Below are 27207 nucleotides of genomic sequence, written 5' to 3'. Positions count from 1 at the left end.
TATCCGTATGTCCGTATTCTGTCAAGGGTAAAACCAAGATAAACAGGATGTTGTTTGTGATTCAGTCTCTTGCCATTCAAGGAGACGTTGACTTCCCTCTTGGCTCTGGCACTGTGGAGGTGGAATATATTCAAGACTGTTTTGTTGTTGCTGGGCTGAAGACGCCATGTCTTACAGTAATTGGTCAGCTTTACAATATTGTCGTTTAGTGTTGGCTCTAGTTTAGAAAAAGTCCGAGCCTGAGGGGCATCGCAGATATCGCCAGCATGGATGAACCCCGAGACAGGATTGGAGGTAAATCATTGGCATGGAGACTGAAACGGGTTGGGGCTAGAACAGATCCCTGGGGAAGCCCGTTGGACTGTTTACTCTAGGCGTTTGTCTCATCACCCACGTGCAGCATGAACCATCTATCGCAGAGTAATATTTTGATGGTGTCAGTAAACACAAAGGAAGGACCCTTGAGATTTTGACAAGGAGACTAGTGTCCCAGGCTGTGTCATATTCTGCAGTGAAATTGAGAAAGAGAACACCTATTTTGAGGTTATTTTCAAAGCCATTTTCAGTGAAGGTGGTTGGGGCAAGGACCTGGTCGCATGTGCTCCGTCGTCACCGAAAGCCAGCTTATTCTGCTTTCACAATTTTCTCCATCCTCAGCCGTAAGGTGGAATGTTCTCGGGCCTTGCCGCACACAGAAAGCAGAGATATTGGTCGATAGCTTGAAGGTAAATTTGGGTCATTGCCCGGTTTTGAGCGGCTGACGATTTTGGACATGCGCCAGCGTTTAGGCCGTATTCCTTCACAGATAGTCCTTGTGAGGAAATGAGCCAAACAGCAGCAGGTAGGTGGGCCAAAGTGTTTGAGGAACTCAGTCAGAATGTTGTCATAGCTGGCAGCAGTGCTGCAAGCAGTGCCGGGCTTCGTTTTATTTGTAGCACTTTGTCCAACTCCACTGCAATGATGGGTTCAGGGCATGATCAGAAATTGTAATGTCTTCAATAGGCTCTCTGCGAAGTATTTATTTGTTTTTTCACTCCTTTCCTCATGGTGGCTTTCCCATCAGGAGGTGAGGGGTCACTACTATGTTTGCATTTATAGATGGTCAGCTCAGTGTTCGTGGTTGCTGGGCTGCTACAAGGTGATGTAAGAGCCTTCAGTATTTCTGGCTGGAACGGGTGAAATTCAGGTTTCTGGTGGTCTCTTCCCATCCAGCTCGGCAGGCAAAGTCCAAGGATTCCATCAAGTGATCAGCTACATCTGGGTCACCAGTTTCCTCGTAGTGTTAAGGGAGAGAAGCACATTTGTCGGGGAGGGGGCTGGATTCTCCGATTCTGGGGCTATGTCTCCACGCCGGCATGGGAAAGTGACGTTTTACGCCAGAAAAGCTGTATGCCTGCTCTATGCGGATACGGCGGGATGGTATCGCTATTGGTGCAAAACCTGCAAATTGGGCTGCACAGAATGACCTCAATCTTTTTTTGAAATATTTATTGAAATTTTTTTATGATAGACAGAATCATATAGAATAGTTACTTCAAGTTACAATGTGAGAAGAACACAATCAATAATCAAGAATACAACTAAACTTAACCTCCCAACATTAAACTAAAATCTCTTAACAACTGACGGTAACTAACTCTTTGAAAAAGGAAATTAATGGATGCCATCTTAGGTACAACCCTTATACCGACCCCTTAATGGTGTACTCGACATTCTTCAAATGTAAGAACGACATGAGGTAACCCAACCAAGCTGAGGTGCTGGGCAGAGTGTGAGACCTCGACCCAAACAGAATTTGTCTCCGGGCTATTAACGAGGGTGACAGGCTGGCAGTGCCCAGGTGGCATCAACAGTGCCAGGGCTCCACTCTAATGAAAGTGTATGCAGCTGGGGACCTCCAATCCCCTGGGATAATCCCACAAGTGCCATTCCGTTAGGTCCCCAGTTGTGGAGACCAGTACTGAACGGTGCTCGCCCCAGGTCTCTAAGGAGAAAGGGATGAATCCCAAAGCCTCAGGTACCTCAGGAATCTGCTCATTAGAGCAAATTGTATTTGACGCAGAAATCGTGGCGGGTACCATTTTCATGCCAAATCACAATTCTCCGGAGCCTCGACTGCAGCCTCAATGCATTCCACTCCGCACGTCCAGGCATATCATTAGCTGGCCTGACCTGGTATTCTCCGGATCCTCCGTGATTCTCCGCCTCCATCGGGGTGAATTCCCAATGGCAAGAGAACCTGTGCTTTTAAAAATCATCAAACAGGTGCTGTGGCTGATGAGGGAGAGAGAGGAGATAGGACACGGAGAGGGGCGACCATGGGCTGCAGGACCGACACTGGCTGGGCTGCCTGTGGTTGGGAGGTGGGGTCGGGGTGTCCAGGCATGGATCACCATTTCTGCGGCCTCCACAGCAGCCATCTTGCTTACCCCACTGACCACCCACCCTGGTCCCTGATTCTGCAGAGTGACACAGGCCGTATGGGTGCCCCCACCCCCACCCCAGAACTCCCGCACCCTGTCCTCTGCTATAGCAGTCACCAACCAACCGGCTGGCACCCACCGGCTGGGTATCACGTGACCCACCCATGGGGGGCGCCGATGGGGGCTGCGGAACATACCACTGCCAAGAGCAGCGCTACCTGACAGTACCCCTGGCACCTGGCTGGGTGCCAAGGTCAGAGACCCCCATGGTGTCGGACACCAATGGGGCCATGGGTGTGGGGTGACATGCGGGTGCAGGATCCGCAGCACCAACCGGGGTCACCATGTAGCCGGTGGACCTCGTTGAGCATGTGGGTATGCACCATGCTAACATATCAGCTTTTCACCCCTTGCAGACAATGGATATTGGAATTGAACCAGTAATGGTGGCCTTCCTGCTGGTCACTGCAGCCTTGGGGGATGCCCTGCGGCTGTACTAGCGGGCGCTGCTCGAGGAGGAGGAAACTGCACCAGCAGAGACATCCCCAGAGGAACAGGGGGCAGCCGCTGAGGATATGGAGAGCTGACCGCACAACAGGTCACGGAGGCGGTACAACGGAGGCGCAACATGAGATCTCGTGCGTACCGGCTACGCCTGTCAGTCGAGGACCTGCATGACCAGGGCATTCCGTCAAAGACTCCGGCTAAGCAGGGCGACAGTGCAACATATCTGCCAGATCATGGTGCACCTGGCACCGCAGGGGAATGGGGGAGGACACCCGCTCCCAGTGGCCATCAAGGTGACGGTTGCCCTGACCTTTTACGCGAAGGGGTCCTTCCAAGGTCCTTCCAGGCGCCAAGTGGGAACCTGTCCGGGACCTCACAGACCTTGGTTCACAGGGGCACCTGTGCTGTCATGGAGGCCCTATATGTCCAGTCGGCACAATACATCCATTTCAGTGTGGATCGAGCACACCAGAATTCCCGGGCAGCAGGGATCGCAGCCATCACCAAAATGTCCAAGGTCCGGGGTGATCAACAGGATTCATGTCGTTCTACAAGGACCTGCAGGTGACAGGCCACTCTACACAAAATCAAAGGGGTTCCACTCGATGAACGTGCAGCTGATATGTGACCATCAGATGCACGTCTGCGCCCGATATCCGGGCAGTGTGCACGACAAGCATACTCGACGATTCTCTGCCTCTTCCAGGCACACCTCTGGCTGGCGGGTTGGCTCCTGGGTGACAGGGGTTATCCTCTGTGGTCACGGCTGATGATGCCTATCCGGAGGTCATAGTCCAATGCGGAGACCCACTACAATGACGCCCATGGAGCGATCAGGGGCGTGATCGAGCGGTGCTTCGGCCTCCTGAAGATGAGGTTCAGGTGCCTGGAGCGCTCTGGAGAGGCCCTCCGGTATCACGCTGAGAGGGTCACCCGCATCATGGCGGCCTGCTGTGGCCTGTGCTGGAGGAGGAGGATGAATGCCAGGCCTCGTCTGACGAGGAGGATGCGGGGAGGGCGAGGATGGACAGGACATGGGGTCCAGGCAGGCACGGGAGGGTGCACGACGTGTGCGCCATGGCAAACGTGCACTGGACGCTCTGTTCGCCTCCAGGTTCACCGACTGGGGTGGGGGGAACTGACCAGGGGCACAGACACCGCATCCCATCCTCACACACATCCCCGCCCCCCCGCCCATTCCCCCATCTGCAACCCCCTCCATGATACCTACCTGCCGCATTATGGGATGCGGGCGGTGGGTGGCAGTAACAGCGGCTATGGTCCATGGGATGGAGGATGATGACAACCTGCTCTGCGATGAGCTCTGGTGCTCCCCATTGTTTGACAACATCCGACTCCTGCCCATAGTAGCACATCCCACCATCCACCTGGGTGATCCATGTATGCGAGTTAAGCCATTCCATCACATGAATCCCTGGGATGGCGGAGGCTGGAAAGGTGGTGGAGGGATATCAGAGTTGTGAGCGATGACTGAATTGCAGTCCCCGAACAAAGCCCACCCCCAATGTCTGCCAATGCTCCGCCCCGCCCGCGCTCTCTCTGCGGCCAGCCTAGACCATCCCACCGCTCACACCCTTCTGACAGAGCACCGATGCGGGTTGTAACATTGTGCACAGGTGTTTAATGTGACAACATATATACAAATATGTGCCCTAGCCCCTATCGCTAAACTGTGCCCTGCACCCATGCCAACTTAACTGATTCTAATTTTATGGATCTCCAGACGGTGCATCAGGAGTGGAGGCGGCCTGCTGTGATTCCCGCCCTGCGACCTGGGTCCCCTTTTGCGATCGTCCTCTGGGACTACTGGGCCTGGATGGGCCCGGCTGCTGGTCGGTTGTCCCAGGTGGCATGGTGCCGCCCTGTTCTGCCTGCTGCCCAGCAGATGCGCCAGGGACAAGAGGAGGGGAGTCCAAGGTGCTGGGGTGTTCCGGCAACCCCCCTGTGGGAGTCACCGGCATGGGCCCTACCTCCTCCCTCAGGGTGCCTGATGGCTCCCGGGCTACTCCATGGGACGCGGGTTTGAGCGGAGCTATACCCGGAGGTACCCCCACCACCTGCCGCTGCCAGTCCTGGAGGGTCGCTGCCGTCTTGAACAAGGTCTGCATTCTCGCAGCCATGGAGCAGACTTTATTTATTTATTTATTTTTTAAAATTTAGAGTATCAAATTCTTTTTATTCCAATTAAGGGGCAATTTAACGTGGCCAATTAACCTACCCTGCACATCTTTGGGTTGTGGGGGTGCAACCCATGCAAACACAGGGAGAATGTGCAAACTCCACACGACAGTGACCCAGAGCCGGGATCGAACCTGGGACCTCAGCGCCGTGAGGCAGCAGGGCTAAACCACTGCGCCACCGTGCTGCCCCGGAGCAGACTTTAACCTGGCCTCCTGTCTCTCCAGGTGCTGCAGTGGCATTCCCACTGCGGTACCACTGGCAGGTTCCACACGCTGCTGGGAATGCCATCAAGGATTCCATCCAGCATGAGCCAGGGATCTAGACTGGCATTGTTTTTAGGATTTCAGGAGCAGAGGGAAACAGCTAGAGGCTGGGTAAAGAAAAATACACCCCTCACGCCTTTAATGCAAAAAATCCGTAGAATGAAAGCAAGGATGGGTTTGTTAGAACATAAACCTCAGAAGCAGATTAATAGGAACCACCAACATATTCACAATTCTAGTTTGAATGCCACCCCCAACCACTGCACGTGGCACAGAAATCTTTCACAATTGACCTGTTGGTACATCAGATGCTGCATTGATGGAAATTTACTTGTCCTGCTCCAATTAGAACAGCATCATTTCTGGTGGGGAAAATTAAAGTGCAGTACGTGGACAGCTGAACAGCATCAATACCACAGATAGTGCAGCACTATCCATGGCAACTCTACACAAATGAACTGTAATGCTTAATTATGACATAGTAGCTTTTGTGAATTAATAAAGAGTGCATTCATAACTAATGGACTTCAGGGGTTAAGTAGAACATTTAAGGCATTCACTTCGCATTACAATTCTGCTCGTCAAAATTAACAGCCCTGCAGTGAAATTTGGTTTGTTTTACCAATGTGAACAAGTGCATCAGCAGGTTATAAAAAAAATTCTCTCAAACAGCTATTGAAAGCCCAGCTGAGCGGCAAATATCAGCACTCTGACAAGAAGCATTTTCAGTAACCCTTCGGCACTTCCCTTGTCTTCCTCATAACAGGGGTAAGGTAGCTAGCTCTCTGCTAGATAACAAGAATTACTATGGGAACCTCATTTCCCCTTCATTGCTCAAGTCATATCTTCCAAACACTTGCACAGTTGGTCAGCTACCAGGGCAGAAAAATATTTACTCAAAAGAAAAGCCAACAAAGAAACTGCATGAAATCCTAACACCTAAGTAGATATGACCAGCAAATGGCTCTGAGTGAAATAATAATATGAGTCAGTAGATTTCACAAGAGTAAAAAAGCCTCCTCCGGACTGTCTGACTAATAGGTTCAAGATGTAGGGGTGTATTGTTCTCCTGTTGCTGGGTTGGAGTTGGAGTATGAATTGAGCCTCCCATGTGAATCAACAGTTAACCTTCTAACTTTCCTTCCCGGAATCTCATTAGCAATGCAGGGAAAAACTTACAGAAGTGCTATTGCGACTAATGGACATCTGCTCCTGGGACAGGAGAGAAATTCAGTCCTAATGTACCTTTGAAGAGGCTGGATACATTCAAAGGGGTATAGCCATTTTCAAGCATCACAGAATGCCAGATGTTTCCAGGAGAAGCAGCGGCAATTGCTCCCAGATTTTTGGATATATCTGTAGGAGTATTGCTAGTTAAAATCAGAATTAGTAAGAAGAGATTTTTGAGCACCAAGAACAGGAACAGGGGAGCCAGTTAGGAAATTATTCAAGCTGTTTCAAAATAAAGAGTAGAAACAGTGATGGGAATCTTCTCTACCGCAATAAATGCCACATAATGCAAGTTGAGATTCAATAACATCTGAAGGATAGATAAGGTAAGTCAAGGCATTCTTGTCAATCCAAATGCTTCATTCCATATGCTTCATATCATTCATACAGACTTCACTGAATTTCTCATCTATCATCCTCTTTTTCTACCAGAGCATGGGTATCAGGAAACTCTCTTATGCAAAGAGTAATATCTGTAAATCCTCCAGCATTACCTTTACTAAAACTCATTCTGGTAACTCACAAAAATGTCTGCTAATCTTCAAGAACATTCATTTAAAGGAACAATGCTCTTCCAACATTCACATCGCACTGTGACAAGTGTAATGCAATGTGGTATCATTGGAAAGGCCAATACTTATTGCCCTCATTGAGGTGGTAGGGAGCCACCTTCTTGAACCACTGCAAACCATGTTTTGACAGTACACCCAGAACACTGTTAGGGAGGGAGTTCCAGGATTTTAACTCAGCAATGACGAAGTGAAGTCAGGAAGGTGTGGCACTTGGAGGGAAACGTGCAGGTGGTGGTTTTCCCAAGCACCTCTGCCTTTGGCCTTCTAGGTGGTAGAGATCATGGGTTTGGAAGCTGTTCTTGAAGAAGCTTTTATGTTTAACCAATTCATTGGACTTCTTTGAAGGAGTAACATTCGCCATGGATAAAGGGACGCCTGTAGATGGATTTGGATTTCCAGAATACATTTAGTAAGTTGTCACACAAATGGTTACTGTGGAAAATAAAAGCTCATGGTGTAAAGGGCAACATATTAGTCTGGATAGAAAATTGGCTGGTTGGCTGGCAGAAAACAGAGAGTATGCACAAATAGGGTTTTTTTCTGATTGGCAGGACATAATATTAATCTTTATTGTCACAAGTAGGCTTACATTAACACTGCAATGAAGTTACTGTGAAAAGCCCCTAGTCGCCACATTCCGACGCCTGTTCGGGTACACAGAGGGAGAATTCAGAATGTCCAAATTACCTAACAGCACGTCTTCCGGGACGTATGGGAGAAAACCGGAGCACCCGGAGGAAACCCACACAGATATGAGGAAAACGTGTAGACACTGCACAGACAGCGACCCAAGCTGGGAATCGAACCTGGGACCCTGGAGCTGTGAAGCTACCTTGCCGCCCAGGATGTGGCGAATGAAGTCCTGCAAAGACTGGATCCACAACATTTAAAATTTATATCAATGACTTAGATAAGGGGAGTGAAGGCAAGATAGCTCAATTAGGCAGCATGGTCACACAGTCGTTAGCACTGTGGCTTCACAGGGTCCCAGGTTCGATTCCTGGCTGAGTCACAGTCTGTGTGGAGTCTGCATGGGTTTTCTCCGGGTGCTCCGGTTTCCTCCCACGAGTCCCGAAAGCCTACTTGTGACAATAAAGATTTTTTTAAATTTGCAGATAACACAAAGATAACTAGGAAAGTATGTCCTGAAGAAGACATAAGGAGATTGCAGACAGGTATAGATAGATTGAGTGAGTGGACAAAAATCTGGCAGATTGAGCATAATGTGGGAAAATGTGAAGTTGTTACTTTGGCAAGAAGAATAAACAGATGTGCAGAGGGACCTAGGTGTTCTCGTGCATGAGTATGTAAATGTGCTGGAGGCGGTTCAGAGGAGGTTTACTAGATTGATGCCTGGAATGAGCAGGTTGTCTTATAAGGAAAGGTTAGACAGGATGGTCTTAATAACGTGGACATGGAAAGGATGTTTCCTCTTGTGGTTGAGTCTAGAATGAGGGCACACTGTTTTAGAATTAGGGGTCGCCCTCATAGGACAGAGATGAGGAGATTATTTTTTTCTCAGAGAGTTGGGCGACTTTGGAACTCTCTGGGCAGGATTCTCCAATTCCCCAGCTGCATGTTATTTGACGGATTGGCAGAGAAGGTTCAAGAGGTTAAATGGTCCACTTCTCTTTCTTTGCATGTTCCTTTTAGTTGCTGTCGTGCATCTTGAAGATGGTACATAATACTGCTACTGTGTGTCAGTGATGGGGAAAATAGATATTTAAAGTGATGGATAGAGTGCCAATCAATCTGCATCCTTTGTCTTGTATGATGTGAAATTCCTTGAGTGCAGTCAGAGCTGCACTCATACAGGCATTTGGGAAATATTTCATCACACTCCTTTACTATTGCCTTGTGGTTGGTGGAAAGGTTTTGGGAAGTAAAGAAATGAGATCCTCGCTACAGTATACCCAGCCACTGATATGTTCTTATAACCTTTACACATGTAGTATTCATCAAGGCATCAAAAGCAGTGGCACCCACCACTCTAAAGTCACTAATATCCTTAGGACATCTTCCTCCCTACTGCTTTGTCTTGCATGGTGTCCAATCACTTGAGTGTTGTTGGAGTTGCAGTCATCGAGGCCAGTGGAGAGTATTCCATCATAATCTTGAGCCCTGTAAACCTTTTAAAAGCTGCACCCAGACTGAATTTCCCTGCCTTCTCGTAGCAGAGTGTCTTTTAGTCATAATGTTACTGCTCTGAATTTGTCCTGCATTGATAATGTGATTTATATGTGAAAAAGGTCGAAGTTTAACCATTAATTTACATGGGTGGTACAATTCATACTCCACACCCAACCCGTAAACAGGAGAACAACAGAATCATTGAAGAATCAAAGAATCCTAGAATGGTTCTAGCATGGCTCAGTGTGACTGTGCTGGGTCACAGAAAGAGTAATTCACCCAGTGCGACTACACTGCCTTTTCCCTGTAACCCCGCATATTTGTCCTTGTAAGATAATGATCCAATTCTCTTTTGAAAGCATCAACTGACCCTCCACCACACTCTTAGGCAGTGCATTCCAGATCCTAACCACTCACTACGTGAAGAGGTTTTTCCTCATGTCACCATTGCTTATTTTGCCAATTACCTTAAATCTGTGCCTTCTAGGTTTTGACCCTTCCACCAATGGAATTGATTCCACCTACTCTGCTCAGGCATCTCAAGATTATAAAACCTCTGTCGAATTTCCTCTCAACCTCCTCTTCTCCGTGGAGAACAGTCTCAAATTCTTCAATCTTTCTACGTAACTGAAGTTTCCTCACTCCTGGATCCATTCTCGTGAATCATTTCTGCACCCTCTCCAATGCTTTTACATTCTTCCAAAAGTGTGGTGCCCAGAACTGGATGCAATATACCTTTACTAATGTTGTACGCAAGATTAACATAATGGGCAGGATTCTCCGACCCACCCCCCCCCCGCCAGGTGGGAGAATCGCCGGGGGTCGGCATGAATCCCGCCCCCGCTGTCCTCCCAATTCTCCCGTCCCCCCCAAAACCGGCCTGGCGTGAGTCGCGCTGCCCGCCTCGGAGAATGGCGGGGTCCGGCGCGACTCAATGGGAGCCAGGGCCGCCCGAATTCTCCGGCCCGCGATGGGCCAAAGTCCCGCCCGTCTGTAGTCGGTCCCGCCGGCGTAAATCAGAGCAGGTCCCTTACCGGCGGGACCTGGCGGCGTGGGCAGGATCCGAGGTTCCTGGGGGTCGCGGGGGGATCTGGCCCTGGGAGGTGCCCCCACGGTGGCCTGGCCCGCGGTCGGGGCCCACCGATCCGCGGGCGGGTCTGTGCCGTGGGGGTACTCTATTTCTCCGCACCGGCCACTGTGGTCCTCCGCGATGGCCGATGTGGAGACGAACCCTCCCGCGCATGCGCGGGGATGGCGCCAGCACATGCTGGCACTCTCACGCATGCGCCAACTCGTGCTGGCGGAGGCCCTTCGGCGCCGGTTGGCATGGCGCCAAGCCCCTATCACGCCACTACGTCCCGCAGGGACCCCCCGCCCCGCCGGGTATGGGAGAATCCCGCCCAATGTCCTTGCTCTTGTACTCTAGGCCCCTACTGATAAAGCCCAGGATGCTACGTGCTCTCACCCTGTCCTTTCATCTTCAATGATTTATGCACATATATGCCCAAGTGCCCCCCATTTAGAATTGTGCCCTTTATTTTATATTGTCTCTCTATGTTCTTCGTACCAAAATCAATCACTTCACACATCTCTGCATTGAATGTCATCTGCCACTTGGCATTCCAGCAATTTGTCTACGTCCTTTTGAAGTTCTACATTGTCCTCCTCATGGTTCACAATTTCCAAACATCGTCAAAAATCCACAAATCTTGAAATTTATCAATATAAATTAGGAAGAGCAATAGTTCCAACACTGATCCCTGGGGAACTCCACTATAAACCTTCCTCCAGTCCGTCCACCACAATCTTTTGTTTCCTGCCACTCAGCCAATTTTGTACCCGTGTTATTATTGTCCATTTTACTGCATGAACTCCAAGATATTGTTCACAAGTCTGTTGCCTGTGTCACTTTATCAAATGCCTTCCAGGTCCACACCCACTGCATATACAGCCTTACCCTCATCAAGCCTCTTACCTCACCCTCACACAATGTCCAAAGGAGCCTTCATTTCTCATATGATATCTATTGACTCATAACTGTATTTCACACGTATGCATTTGCTGGTCATATCTACTTAGGCATTAGGATTTCAGTTTCTTGTTGACTTTTCTTCCAAGTAAATATTTTGCTGCTCTGGTAGTTGACTAACTGGAAATTGCTTGGAAGATATGAATTGAGCAATGAAGGAAAATAACTTCCCACTGTAATTCCTGTCATCTCGCAGAGAACTCTCTACTCAGAAGAATGTTTCTCCTCTTGCTGCTGTTGTAAAGTGAAACTGGTTCGTATCAATATGAATAGTTGACGATAGTTGAACCTACCTTTCATTGTGTCTTCAGCAACATATACAACAGACATATTGGAGGCGAATTCTGGTGTACTTTGGGCTGAAGCTGAAATTTAAAAATAAACATGGGTAACTGCCAGAAATATTACTTCAATGTAAATAAGGCATTTTTACAGTAAATCAAAAGGTAAATATACAAACTACCTGCAACAATTGTTGTGGTCAACGTGGAACTGGCTTTCACCTAAAGATGAAAATTTAAATCTTGATGATGGCAATTCCATGTAATTGTGGCTGGAAATTCATTTGTGACCATTGTCAGGTTAAAATCATGTGGTTGCAACACTTGACATGTCTGAACTGAGGGCAAGAGGGCAACACAATTTTGGGGTTCTATCATCATCAAGAGATGATCATCATGCTCCAAGAGGCAGTTTGACTATTTCAACGAGGATCTCATCAGCTGGAACACTGGCCAAGTCCGGGGGGAGGGTTGGAGGGGGGGAAGAGATGTAGCTGGAGGCGAAGAGCAGGAGCAGACCAGTAAAAGCCTGTAATGTTAATGTAGAGCCAAGAGAAACACTCCACTCCTCCTAACTCCACATTCAGCTAGATTTTTAAACACTTGTCTTACTGTTTATACTACAATCTTTTTAATGGTTAGATTGTTTCCGAAAGTGATCTGTCAAAGCTTATTTAACACAGGCTCCAAGAGTTTTTATTTCCCAATACAGTGGAAGGGCGGTGCAACAGGCACAAGGTCCTTCTATGCACATTTATGTGGGTCAGCACTGCTTTCAAATGGCTACAGGAATGCTGGAAGCAGCATGGTCAAATATGGCTGCAAGCATGCTTCTTATCGGGATCACACGCCAGCTTGTGACATTGAACTTATGAGTGTCCTTTCTTCATTTGAAAAGCATGGGTTGAGCATACAATTTCTAGACCATTTCCATTACAAAGTGCGACTTAAATTGTGTCCAAAAACACCAAGGACTACTGTTCTCCCATCTTCTGGCTGCACATCACCACTACATTGGTCTGCTGTAATCTACTGTAAAGAAACAATTTAATTCTCTAAGTTCTCAATTTTAATTTAATATCATACCTTTCAGAAATAAGGAAAGAACTAAAAGAAGACTGCACATTATTTCATGCGATGACATCTTCTGCAAGAAAATGAATAGCTATATCAATTATTTTTTCATTTCACACATTGTAACTCTAAAAATAGTTTAAGATAATATAAAAATGTTAATATGTGTTTTAGGTAATTACTATTGGAACAATCAAGCAAATAATTTCATTTTACACTTATAAATACTCTCTTAGACAATAGAAAGTATATTATGAGAAGCACTCTTGTAGAATTTTATGGTGCTCATTCAACAATTCTGGATCACCTATTAAATCTTTAATCAGTATTGTACCCGTTCAAACGAATATGCTTATGAATTTGTGTCTGCTGTAGAGACTTTCAATAGTCCTCCAAAAAAAGTCTTGGCATTTTGTTTGGAAATTGAATTGCACTAACCAATTTCAACTTGTATGATAACACAGCCAAGAGATGTATCAAAAGTAAGCCCTTAAGATCTAAATTGGACATTACTGAAATTGTCATGGGTGATTCTCCAATCTCTTCAAATCAATTTAACATTTGGGGAGACACAATTAATGCAAATTGTGAAGCTATTAATACATCTGTTTTTACCCAATAAGACAAAATAAAGATCGCACTACACTTCCCATATCTGCAGGTTAGATACTTTGATTTAAAATTATGTCAGATTACTTATCTTCCATTTAACCATATTGCAGCCTTTGCTGCATTGTTTCCTCAAAAACCACTTGAACTACTCTTGCCTCTGTCTCAGGGGAAGAAGTCCAATTGTGGCACAAGGGTGGATTTTGGCTGGTGATCTTTCAAGACTGATCTTCAACAGAAATGCATCTGCTGACAGATTGGATGGCAGCTATATTTTAAATGCTTACGGCTGGATTTTGTTGGTGTGTTTGTGGCCCAACAAAGGGTCACAAAGCCAGGGACAGCTCTGCCTCCGCCATTTTAATTCACTGTAATCTTTCAAATTGTGAGCTGCCATTGGGGCTCCTGTTCCTTTATGGGATATGCGTCCACCTCCAAGAGCTGCCAATCAACCTGCCAAAAGCAGTGGCCACTATTGTGCCTGCACCCAGCTGAGGGAACCAATGACTGACATCAGCCTCACAGCAAGGTAAATGGGGCCAGAAGTTACCAGGGTCAGATCCTGGTGTGGGAGGTTGATTTTTGAAGATGCGGGGAGGCCATTGCTGCCAAGGTTCCTTTCCATGGGCCACAGAATTCCCTATTAGCAGCGGAGGGAACAGGCCCTTCAATGGGCCAATTAAGTGTCACAATTGGCCTCTGTACATGAGGGCCATTCTCCATGTTCCTCACAACTGACAGAATGCCATTGAAGCAGGAAGGTGACAGGCACACCGCCCTCTCCCTACATTTGGATCTCCTATCCCACTCCTGCAGGCCCCATAAAATAATTCCTTAGTGTGCAGGGTGCCCACCTAAAAGAATCATTAGATACCTACAATAGGATATTGGGATCCTTGGACAGTTTGGGGATCACTATGCACAACTGGTTAATCCAGGCCTTCAGAAGCCGAACCAGCAGACTGAAAGGGACTGTGGAAGGGCCCACTAAGAGACTAGCAATGGTTTATAAATCATTTTAAATGTCTTTCTACTGACTCCACAAAAGTGTGGGGCCATGGCTGTCTCCTGTCCAGCTCCCCCACTTTGCCCTCCCCAGCATGAAGGAGGCACTGAAGCCAACTGAAGCTATTTAGGTTCCAACCCACCAGCTTCGGTGGGAATGCCCAATTGGCATCTAAAGCTCAATGGTTTCGTGTAAATTAGGCCAAATTTTGAAAGGGGCTGAGGCCAACATCTTTGGCCATGTTTCGCACCATTATGATTATTCCATGTGGGAAACAAATGTAAGTTGAATTTCTCCCTTCAATGACCACTGTCAGGCCATGTGTAGATCTAATCGTCCTGAGTGCTCCGGGCACCGGCTGCCACACGATGAACCAGTCTTGCAGATGAGAAATGTCAAAAGGTATTAAAGCTTGTGTCAGGCTTATTCCTTTCATGGTGAATAGTGCATTTTCCAGGCCACCGTGAGCTGGCACTCCCTGCACACCATATTAAAGGTATAAGAGGCCACTTAATTCTTGAAAAATAAGAGCTGTGTGGCTGAACCTCTAGGCCCATCAGTGTTGAGAAAGAGGAGGTTTTAGATATTGATGCACTATCAATTACGACGTGACGAGAGTAGAGAGTAATTGAGGCTTTATTACACAGGGATGTGTGGCCTCCTACAGCTGCCGCCGAAATGGCTGAAGTTCGGAGTGCACACACATTTATACTCCGCCTACTGGGTGGAGCCAGCAGGCAGAGATCTACCCCCGTATCTGTAGTACAGGGGCCCTACCGTAATACCCTCGTATGCAGTGCAGCATATACAATATAATACAACAGTGGTAACTACCACATTCACCCCCTGTTAAAAATGAGTCCAGCGGGGGTGGTGGAAAACTATTTACATACAGGTTGTCATTAAAATTTCAGAGAAGGTTACAAATTCAGACGGTCGGGCGCCTTGATCCGTCGTTTAGAGAGCCGCAGTGCTGGTGGCGAGTCAGGCGTCGGCTCGGTCGTCGTTGACTCCGGGTGCGTGTCAACATCCTCTTCATCCCCAGGTGGGACCAAGGGGAGGACGGATTGTCCTGGAGCGGGGGCTGTGGTGGGGTGCGCTGGGGGAAGGGAGGGTGGTGGCGGGGCAGAGCGGGGGGGGGGGAACCCAGCTGATGCCAGGTCCCTGAGGGAGACTGTGTCTTGGCGGCCATCGGGGTACGCTACGTAGACGTACTGCGGGTTTGCGTGGAGTAGCTGTACCCTCTCTACCAACGGGTCCGCCTTGTGGAGCTGCACGTGCTTGCGGAGGAGAACGGGTCCTGGAGCTTCCAGCCATGTTGGGAGCGAAACCCCGGAGGTGGACTTCCTGGGGAAGGCCGAGAGTCGTTCATGTGGGCTTTGTTAGTCGCCGTGCACAGAAGCGACCGAATGGAGTGAAGTGTGTCACGGAGGACCTCCTGCCAGCGGGAGGCTGGGAGATTTCTAGACCATAGGGCCAGCTGGACGGCCTTCCAGACCGTCCTATTCTCCCGCTCCACCTGCCCGTTTCCCCGGGGGTTGTAGCTGCTCATCCTGCTCGAGGCAATGCCCCTGTTGAGCAGGTACTGGTGCAGCTCATCGCTCATAAATGAGGATCCCCGGTCGCTGTGGACGTAGGCGGGGAAACAGAACAGAGTGAAGATGATGTTGAGGGCTTTGATGACGGTGGCAGACGTCATATCGGAGCATGGGATGGTGAAGGGGAATCTGGAATATTCGTTGACCACATTGAGAAAATGCATGTTGCGGTTGGTGGAGGGGAGGGGCCCTTTGGAGTCCACGCTGAGGCGTTCAAAGGGGTGGGAGGCCTTCAAGGTCTGGCCGGTAGAAGTGCGGTTTACACTCCGCGCAGACCTGGCAGTCTCTGGTGATAGCCCTGACTTCCTCGATAGAGTAGGGCAGATTACGGGCCTTAATGAAGTAATAAAAGCAGGTGACCCCTGGGTGACAGATCGTTGTGCAGGGTGAGGTACCCTCAATAATGATGCTTAGAGATTAAACTGTAAAGAAGGCTTTATTAGACTCATAACTATGCTACAGCTAGAGACGAGAGCTGACTGTTATACATGAGCCTCAGCCGAAAGGGGAAAAGTGGTGGTCTTTAGGAGTGGGCGGGCTTTGTCCGCATACTTGGGGACCCACTGGGCGTAATAGGAGAAAAGCCCCAAGTACCGTTTGAGGGCCTTGAGGCTGCGGGGGAGAGGGAGTTCCTTAAGGGGGCGCATGCGGTCGGGGTCGGGACCTAGGACCCCGTCTTCCACGACATAGCCGAGGATGGCCAGCCGTGTGGTGTGGAAAATGCATTTGCCCTCGTTATAGGTCAGGTTAAGGGCTCGGGCGGACTGGAGGAACTTTTTGACGGTAGCGTCATGGTCCTGCTGATCATGGCCGCAGATGGTGACATTGTCCAAGTACGGGTATGTAGCCCGCAAACCGTACTGGTCCACCATTTGGTCCATCGCCCTTTGAAAGACGGAGACCCCATTTGTGACACCAAAGGGGACCCTGAGGAAGTGGAAGAGCCGGCCGGCTGCTTCGAAGGCAGTATAGGGGCGGTCTTTTGGTCGGATGGGGAGCTGGTGGTAGGCAGATTTGAGGTCGACCGTGGAAAAGACTCGGTATTGGGCGATCTGATTTACCATTTCCGCGATGCGAGGAAGGGGGTTCGCATCAAGCTGCGTGAATCGGTTTATGGCTATAATCCACGACCATCCGTTTCTTCTCCCCGGACCGGACTACCACCACTTGCGCTCTCCAAGGGCTGTTGCTAGCCTCGATGACCCCCTCTGCCAGTAAACGCTGGACCTCTGACTTGATAAAAGCCATATCTTGGGCACTGTAGCGCCGGCTCCTGGTGCGGAGTGAGGTTAGCGAATAGCGAGGGGGGTGCGACTTTCAGTGTCGCAAGGCAGCACACCGTGAGGGGGGGCAAGGGTCCGCCGAACTTCAGTGTCAGGCTTCGGTGGCTGCACTGGAAATCCAGTCCGAGCAGCAGGGGGGCACAGAGGTGAGGGAGGATATAAAATTTGAAACAGGGTGTATTTGGCACCCTGGATCGAGAGATCCGCAATACAGTACCCCGTGATTTGTACCGAGTGGGACCCAGATGCGAGGGCTGTGGTTTGGGATGCGGGATGGGTGCGTAGGGAGCAGCGTCTTACCGTTTCAGGGTGGATAAAGCTCTCCGTGCTCCCGGAGTCGAAGAGGCATGCAGTGTCGTGCCCGTTGACCTGGACCTGCATCATGGAGTTCTGCAGGTGTTTTGGCCGAGTTTGATCGAGGGTGATCGCCCCCAGTCGCGGGTAGTCGGAGGTGTCAGCCGAATCGGACTCGTAAAATGGCCGCTGCCGTCGGTCGCACGTGTCGGGTCGAGAAGATGGCCGCCGACCAGATGGCTGCTCCCATGATTCGCACGAGGCTGATGACGCGTCAGAAGAGGGCGTGTCGGGTCGGTGCGCAGCAGCATTGCGAGGCCTGCGGGCCTGAGAGCCTGATATTTGGGCCGGCTGTTCTTTGTTTTTCTGGCCCCTGGGTCTGGCCAGGCAGACCCTCGCAAAGTGCCCTTTCTTCCCGCAGTCGCTGCAGATCGCGGAGCGGGCTGGGCAGCGTGGGCGTGGGTGCTGGCCCTGCCCGCAGAAGTAGCATGGTGTGCCCTCATGGTGAGCGGGTCGCCGCGTGGCGCAGGCCTGTAATACGGGTGAGTCTGAGGAAGTCCGGGGGGGGCTGGCAGAGTCCGCGGGGTACGTACCCAAGTTATGTCGGGCCACCGCCAGCAAGGAGGCGAGCGTTAGCGTCTCCTGGAGGTCTTTTGCCCCGTTTTTGAGCAGCCGCTGCCGGATGTAGGTCGAGCGGATTCCGGACACGAAAGCATCCCTGATGTGCAGGTTCATATGGACTTCCCCTGTCACATCCTGATGGTCACAGTCCCTGGCAAGCACGGTGAGTTTTTCAACAAACTCGTCGAGCGATTCCCCCGAGCGCTGCCGGCAGGTAGAGAGCAGATGCCGGGTGTGCACCTCATTGACGGGTTTGACAAACCGCTTGCGGAGCAACTCAATCGCCGCATCATAAATCGTCGCCTTTTCGAGCGTGGCAGAGATTCTGTGACTCACCCGGGCGTGGAGTAGACGCAGCTTGCGTGGCCCTAGGATGGGAGTCTCTGCGGAGTCCAGGTAGGCCTCGAAGCACCGCAGCCAGTATTTTAAAATTTCCTTCGCCTCCAGCGTTCGTGCTTCCAGATTGAGCTTCTCTGGTTTTAGGCCTGCGTCCATCCTGAATCTAGTTGAGTCTAATAAATTGAGGTACCCTTAATAATGATGCTTAGAGATTAAACTGTAAAGAAGGCTTTATTAGACTCATAACTATGCTACAGCTAGAGCCGAGAGCTGACTGCTATACAGACCATGAGGCAGCCCTTTATGTATGGCTCCCAGATGGGCGGAGCCAGAGGCGGAGTCCCCAGGGTTCCAAGCCCATTCTTAAAGGGGACATCACCTTACATGATGATAAGGCAGTAACCGTTCATCACACAGGGTCCAGAGTCGGTCCACTTGTGCGCTGGCACATGTACCTCGGGACAGGGCATCGGTGGGCTCGTTGAGCTTACCGGGACGATACAAAATCTCGTAATTAAAGGTGGAGAGCTCGATCCTCCACCGCAAGATCTTATCATTTTTGATCTTACCCTGCTGTGTGTTGTTGAACATGAAGGCAACCGACCGTTGGTCTGTGAGGAGAGTGAATCTCCTGCCGGCCAGGTAATGCCTCCAGTGCCGCACAGCTTCAACGATATCTTGGGCCTCATTTTCGACAGAGGAGTGCCGTATTTCGGAGGCATGGAGGGTGCGGGAAAAGAATGCCATGGGCCTGCCTGCCTGGTTGAGGGTGGTGGCCAGAGCGACGTCTGATGCATCGCTCTCGACTTGGAAGGGGAGCGCCTCATCTACCGCGTGCATCGCGGCCTTGGCGATGTCGGCCTTGCTACGGTTGAAGGCCTGGGAAACCGGTGGAGTGGATGAGTGATCGGGCCTTGTCCACATCGTTAGGGACCCACTGGGCGTAGTACGAAAGAGCCCCAGGCATCGTTTGAGGGCCTTGGGGCAGTGGGGAAGGGGGAGATCCATGAGGGAGCGCATGCGATCGGGATCGGGCCCTAGAACTCCGTTCTGAACCACATAGCCGAGGATAGCCAATCGGTTTGTGCTGAACACACACTTCTCCTTGTTGTAGGTTAGGTTGAGGACTTTGGCGGTGTGGAGAAATTTGGAATGGTTAGCGTCGTGGTCCTGCTGGTCGTGGCTGCAGATGGTGACGTTATCCAGGTACGGGAAAGTGGCCCGCAGTCCGTACCGGTCAACCATTCGGTCCATCTCCCGTTGGAAGACCAAGACCCCGTTAGTGACGCCGAAGGGAACCCTAAGGAAATGGTAAAGGCGGCCGTCTGCTTCAAACGCAGTGTATGGGCGGTCCGCCTTACGGATGGGAAGCTGGTGGTAGGCAGATTTCAGGTCCACTGTCGAGAAGACCCGGTACTGTGCAATCTGATTAACCATATCAGATATGCGTGGGAGAGGGTACGCGTCGAGCTGAGTGTACCGATTGACGGATCAGTAAATCCCGCTGGTGGGCCACCTCCGCCGACGAAAAACAAGCGGCGGGTTGGTCAGTAAATCCCACCCAAAATGTGAAGTTAAGGTTGGTAAAGACCAGACAAGGCATGTACTTGCAGTGTCTTCTACCTTCTTCCAGTATTGCACCTGCCATTTCTTCAAGGTCGAATGTCACTGTGGGTTCAGCTAAATAAGCTCAGTAATATTTCAAATCACAGGAAGTGCCTTGGAGGAAAATGACAGTCATTTCCAGAGCAAAGGTTGCAGCCATGATGTTTCCAATTCTAGCCTGGAATCTCGCGTACACAAGCATAGCCAGCCACAAGGAAGTGAGGCAGATGGGTCATCACTCGATAAATCACTCAGCGCTAGTGAAAATGAGGGCTTGGGAGTGAAAGAGAGAGAGAGTGCTGATCCGTCATGAAGGAGGAGAAACGACTGCCTTCAGCTGGGGAGCACAGAATCCAGATCCAGAGGATGAGTTATCGAACGAACAATGAGTTAGAAACAATGCAGGCAGAGAAGATGGTTCCCATGCATCACAGTTGGCTTTGGTATCCTGTCCTGTATGCTGTGCCTGCCCTTATTTTCCTCAGGGTGCTTGAATCAGTAAGTTCGACACAAAGATAACAATAAGACATACGGTGAAACAAAACCAGAAAACACTGGACAATCTCACCAGGCCTGACAGCATCTGTGGAGAGAAAAGGGAGCTAACATTTTGAGCCAGGATGACTCTTTGTCAAAGCTAGAGGTAACTGGAAATGCGGTCAGATTTATACTGTAGTGGGGGGAGTGGAGTGGTGGGGCTGGATAGGGACCAGCGATAGATGGAGATGTCGAAAACAGAAGACAAAAGGAATGTAAATGAGGGTGATTAAGGCTAAGAAGGGTGCTGATAGTGGCACATAAAAAGATTAGAACGTGTGAATGGCAGAACAAAGGTAAACAGTCTGTCAAAGGGCAACGAGAAACAGATGGCCCAAGTGGAGTAGGGGGAGGGGGAAACAATAGTGAGGGAAAAACAGATCAATGGAAGAAGTGAAAATAAACTGTTAGAAATAAAGGTGGGGTGAAGGTGGAGGAGAGTTCACAGCCTGAAATTGTTGAACTCAATGTTAAGCCTGGAAGACTGTAATGCGCCTAATCGGAAGATGAGGTGGTGTTCCTCCAGTTTGCGCTGGGCTTCACTGGAACATTGTAGCAGGCCAAGGACAGACAGGATGTGAGAGCACGACGGTGAGTTGAAATGGCAAGCGACAGGAAGGTCTTGGTCATGCTTGAGGACAGACCAGAGTTGTTCTACAAAGCGGTCACCCAGTCTGCGTTTAGTCTCTCCAATGTAGAGTAGACCGCATTGGGAGCAGCAAATGCAATAGATCAGACTGAAGGAGGTGCACGTGAAGCGCTGCCTCACTTTAAAAGAATGTTTACAGCATGAGATGGTGAGCAGGGAGGAAGTAAAAGGGCAGGTGTCACACCTTCTGTGATTGCGTGGGAAGCTGTTCTGGGAAGAGGGTGAGGTGGTGGGGGTGATGGAGAAGTGGAGCAGGGTATCCCAGGGTGAATGGTCCCTGTGAAATGCTGACAGGGGGAGTGAGGGGAAGATGTTTTTGGTGGTGGAATCATGCTGGAATTGGCAGAACTGGCAGAGGATGATTCTTTGAATGCGGAGGAATGGGGTGAAAATTAATAATAATAATAATAATAATAATAATAATAATAATAATAATAATAATAATAATAATAATCGCTTATAGTCCCAAGTAGGCTTCCATGAAGTTACTGCGAAAAGCCCCTAGTAGCCACATTCCGGCGCCTGTTCGGGGGGGCCAGAACGGGAATTGAACCCGCGCTGCTGCCTTGCTCTACATTACAAACCAGCTATTTAGCTCACTGTGCTAAACCAGCCCCTGGACAAATTGAGGACAAGGGGGCTCGATCCTGGTTCTGGGAGGGAGGAGAGGGGATGAGGACAGAGGTGCGGGAGATGGGTTGGACATGGTTGTGAGCCTCGTCGGCTACAGTTGGTGGGAAACCAGGATTAGGGAAGAATGAAGAGTTACAGTGAAGTTATTTGAGAGGGAAGTGAAACAGCAAAGCACAGTTGTTCTGTTATGGACATAGGAACAGGAGTGAGCTATTCAGCCCATCAAACCTGTCTCACCATTTAATGAGATCATGGCTGATGTATGACCTAACTCCATTTACCCACCTTTGTCCCATATTCCTCAATTGCTTGGGTGAACAAAAATGTAACAATTTCAGATTTAAAATTGACAATTGATCGAACACCAAATGCCACTTGCAGAAGAGAGTTACAAACATCCATTCCCCTTTGTGTGTAAAAGAGTTCCTAGTTGCACTCTGGCTTTATATTCTACCTATATCCTCTGGTCCTAGAATTCTCAACCAGCGGGAATAGGGCTTAAAACATGATAGAGTAAGTTTTCAGGTATGGGGATTGCAATGTATAATTACCCAGCACCCGATCAAGGTACATTCCAACTTTCCAACTCATCATGATTGCAGTTTACAGCCCAGCACTAAATAAGCTGCACATTCAGTAAGGGCCCAGGTACTTGTGAGGATAGCACGAGTGAAAGCTGAATGCCTTCTGATGACGGGATTGTGCTGAGCAGTCGCACATCAGGTGGCTCTCTTTCGAAAGGCAGAATAATAGGCACATTTTGCCGAATTTAGCCCACAAAATCGGAATAAAACATCCCCTCACCCTCAACAACAAGAAATACAGCAAGGATGCCAGGGAGCAGCAGTTCAAGGGGCCGCAGAGACCACCAAAAATGACGGCAAGGGACAGGAGCAACAAGCAAACCCACGAGATGAAGGGTTCTCGGCCAGTCCTGAGAGAGGGAGACCGGCGATCCGAAAAATGAACTCCCCCCAGCCAGGTGATGGATGGAAGACGCTCCTCATCAGAGAATTGAAGGAGATGAGGGATGGCATTAAGCCCGAAATAAAGGCAGCAGTCAAGGTTGGGAGGCAGAAAGAGGGGAGGAAACAAATCTGCAGGGGGGAGAAAAGAAAGGGAGGGGAATGGCTCTAGACTGGCTTCAGCAGGTTACTCTCGGAAACATGGAACAAGATGGCACTGCAAACAGCCACATTGGAAGATCTCTGAACAAAGGGAAACCCCCGGGTGCAGTAACGTACACACGTGGCGTACACACAGTTGACGGCCGTGTTGGGTGGCCCCTGGACAAAGGGAAACCCAGGAGCACAGGGGCCCAGCCTCCTGGTGAGTACAGTGACCACAGCCATTTGGATGGCCCCTAACAAAGGGAAATCCTGGAGTTCAGGGGCACATCCACAAGGTAAGTATGGCTGATCCTGCAGGAGGGGAGGGCGACAAAAACCTCCCATCAGTATAGTCACCTGGAATGTCAGGGGACGCAACGGCCCAATGAAAAGATCAGGAGTCTTTGCCCACCTGAAAAGTATGAAAGCTGACATAATCTTCCTCCAAGAGACACACCTGAGGAAGAAGGACTGACTGCGGGTAAGGAAGGGGTGGGTGGGACAAACCTACCATACAAGTTATGGGCCGAGAGCTATGTGGGTAGACATACAGATAAATAAGGGGACGTGTTTACTGCGACGAAGATGGTTACAGATCCAAGGGGACTGTATGTCATGCTCAGGTTGGGGCACCGGTGGTCTTGGTGAACAATTATGCTCCGAACTGGGATGACATGGAATTTGTAAAGAAGACCATGGCAGAATTCCCCGACATAGATACGCAACGACTTATCATGGGGTCGGGGGGTGGGGACTTTAACTGTATACAGGACCCACTGACAGACAGGTCAAACCCCAGAACAGGGAAAATGGCAGGCATGGCTGAGAACTGAGGTGCATGCAACCAGGTGTGAAGGAGTTTCCTTTCTTTTCGCAAGTACACAAGGTCTATACCCGTACTGACTTTTCCGGCCACGCTCCGCACTACGTGGATGTGAGGTTGGAGACGGGCCATGCCCAACGTCCTATGTGGAGGTTGGACACAGCCCTCTTGGTTGACAAGATCTTCTGCCAGAAAACACCACAGGCCATTGACGAGTATATTACTAACAACTGGAATGGGGAGGTCTCACCCTCTATGTTCTGGGAGGCACTGAAGGAGGTGATAAGAGGAAAAATTATGTCCTGTAAGGCTCGCAGAGAGGCATGCTAGGCAACAACTGATCAACTCCATTCTGGAGGTCGACAGAAGATACTCCGAGGCCCCAACTGTAGAGCTTCTGGCAGAGAGGAAAAAGCTACAAGTGGACCTTAACCTGCTATCCACCGGGAAAGTAGTGCACCAACTCCGCCAGACATGGATGACCTTCAATAAACAAAGCAACAAGACTTGCCGCCTGCTGGCTCACCAGCTAAGAAAGCAGGCAGCCACAAGGGAAATAGCGCAGGTGAAGGATAGCGGAGGCAGACTGGTATCCGAACTAAAATAGATCAATGAAGCATTTGAGGTTTTCCACCGGGGACTGTACACCTCTGAGCCCCCCGATGGGGACTCGGGGATTAAACGGTTCCTCGATGAACTGGACATGCCAGTCGTTGGGGATGACAGGAGGAGGGGGCTGGAAGCACCACTAGAACTGGGAGAGGCATTTTATTGCTTCTCCTCCTTTTTGTTTCCACTTTCACCACTGTCCATGCTGCCTCAACTCTCCCGCTCAGATGCCATCACGAGCTTCAGTGAGGCCTGCTGTACGTTGGATCTTGCTGCTTTGATGGTTCCGCCAGTCTCAGAATCCTTTTGAACCAACAGCTCCTTACTTTTGTAATCTCCGCTCTCAATTGTCACACTCGTCTTTTGGAAGCTGATCCTTAAACTTTTCCATTTTGGACTCATGACTAATTCCTTCAGCGTTGTTTACAGCTTCAGGTCAATGAACTCCATGCAGGCGGGGAAGGTGCTAGGACCCGATGGGTTCCTGGCAGACTTCCACAGAAAATTCACAAAGGCACTAGCCCCGCACTTGCGGGAAATGTTCGCAGACTCGCTAGCATGGGGCACCCTGCTGACACGTTCAATTCAGAATGTCCAATTCACCTAACAAGCACGTCTTTCAGGACTTGTGGGAGGAAACTGGAGCACCCAGAGAAAACCCACGTAGACACAGGGAGAACGTGCAGCCTCCGCACAGATAGTGACCCAAGCAGGAATTGAACCCGGGACCATGGCGCTGTGAAGCAACGGTGCTAACCACTGTGCTACCGTGCCACACTCATTTATTTTCATTGTGTTTAGTTATTTTATGTTTAATTATAGATTATCAGAATTCAATTTTTTTCACAATTTAAGTAGGGAAAGAGTATGATCAGGAGCAATGTGATCCCTTGGGCACTGATAGTGATGGTATAGTTAATGAATATAAGGAAATAATGAACATATTGAATAATGACTATTTGATGTTACTTCGAGTAAAGGAAGTAGATAGCATGGCTGACTCTATCTACACCGCCCGCTGCCTGTGATGCCTTCAGGAGAAGAGCGACCAACAGCATTTGCTTTGGGCACGATTTGCACGATCAAAACAAAATTTGATCAAGGCATTGCTGCTTAATCAAATGATCAATTTTAATTGGCAGAAAGTATTATTGCAATATTAATTAGGCAGGCAAAGTGATAAAGATGCATGAAGAAACAAGCTGGTATCAAATAATAATTATTGCCGAAATAAGCAAAATATGCCTGAAATACCCTGGAGGTCAGTCAGGCAGCACCAGAAACAAGGCAGGGGGAAGAACAGAAGGAAAAGTCTGGGATAATCAGGAGATTAAATGACAAAAGGGACTGGTGTGCACATCAAAAGGTGATGGGAATGGGACAATTAACGAAATTAAAGATGGGGCTCGAGGAAGTGTAAATTGGACTAGCGGAATTATTTTCCTCGCAGCACGGTAGCACAGCAGTTAGCACTGTTGCTTCACAGTGCCAAGGTCCCAGGTTCGATTCCCGGCTTGGGTCACTGTCTGTGCAGGGTCTGCACATTCTCCCCGTGTCTGTGTGGGTTTTCTCCGGGTGCTCCAGTTTACTCCCACAAGTCCCGAAAGACGTGCTTTTAGGGGAATTGGATATTGTGAATTCTCTCTCTGTACCCGAACAGGCACTGAAGTATGGCGACTAGGGGCTTTTCACAGTAACTTCATTGCAGTATTAATGTAAACCTACTTGTGACAATAAAGAGTATCATTATTATTAAGGACATTAACTAGTGCTGGGTCCAACTGTGCTCAACTCTAGAAAGAAGCTCTCAGCATTATTTTTGGTATTCAAAGGTTTCACCATTATTTATTTGGTCGTCTATTTACTCTATTGACCGACCATTGTCCTTCAACAACAATATTTGGGCCGCATAAGGGGATCCCTTTGCTCTTTGCTAGTCGATTACAATGGTCTGACCAGCACATTAGTGCGGACGCTTTGTCTGGACTGCTGCTGAAAGATCAACAACATCAAAAAGAAAACCACAAACCTGATGAACACTTCAACTGTATATTCTATTTGTCTCATGTGGAAAATATTCCGGTAACATCTTCTCAGGTGTGAATATTTACCGGAACAGATGTTGGGGAAGGTGTTGGACATGATTCAAACAGGTACTCTAACACAAGAGCACAGAAAGAATCCAGACCTTAAACCCTATCTCACCAGGCATCTTGAGTTGACAGTACAAAATGAAGTATAGTTGTGGGATATTAGAGTAATCATTCCGCCTTGTCTACAAAGTAGAATCCTGGAACAGCTGCACGAGGGCCATCCCAGTGTAGTTAGAATGAAGGAGTTGGCGAGAAGCTAATTCTGGTGGCCCAGGTTGTATGCCCAAACAGACGAGAAGGTGGGGCTTGGCCAATGCTGATGTACAAAAGGAAACTACGCACACAGTTCAACCTTTTGACTCCACCGTCAACTTCAGAGATAGTGAGGCAACAGCATCAAACACAAGTGGCTAGAAAGGGATCAACATTCCAAAAGCAGAGTCTTTTTTTTTTTTAATAAATGTTTTATTGAAATTTTTTTCCCAAACAACAATTTTTCCCCTCTTACAAAGCAAACGCAACAATAACAATACAGAAATTTTAAACAATACACAAGTAACAAAACCCCTTTATCTTTGACCTAAACTAAACCCCCCCCCCCCCCCCCCTCCCCCTGGGTTGCTGCTGCTGGTCATCTGTCTTCCCTCTAACGTTCCCCTAGGTAGTCGAGAAATGGCTGCCACCGCCT

General features: G+C 49.1%; 1 protein-coding gene across 3 annotated transcripts in view; it reads right to left on the bottom strand.

Annotated features, from left to right (window-relative positions):
- cdhr2 (cadherin related family member 2) overlaps positions 1-27207 on the bottom strand; it is a 349352-nt gene that overhangs the window by 170105 nt on the left and 152040 nt on the right. For all 3 annotated transcript variants that reach the window (XM_072512189.1, XM_072512190.1, XM_072512191.1), the window contains 2 exons: positions 12724-12784; positions 11650-11721 (listed from right to left, as the gene is read on the bottom strand). In XM_072512189.1, the coding sequence (XP_072368290.1) occupies positions 11650-11721; positions 12724-12784 (133 nt within the window). The remainder of the gene's footprint in view (positions 1-11649; positions 11722-12723; positions 12785-27207) is intronic.

This window comes from Scyliorhinus torazame, chromosome 7 (assembly GCF_047496885.1).
Source record: "Scyliorhinus torazame isolate Kashiwa2021f chromosome 7, sScyTor2.1, whole genome shotgun sequence".
Lineage (NCBI taxonomy): Eukaryota > Metazoa > Chordata > Chondrichthyes > Carcharhiniformes > Scyliorhinidae > Scyliorhinus > Scyliorhinus torazame.
This window is presented reverse-complemented; position numbering and strand designations above follow the sequence as displayed.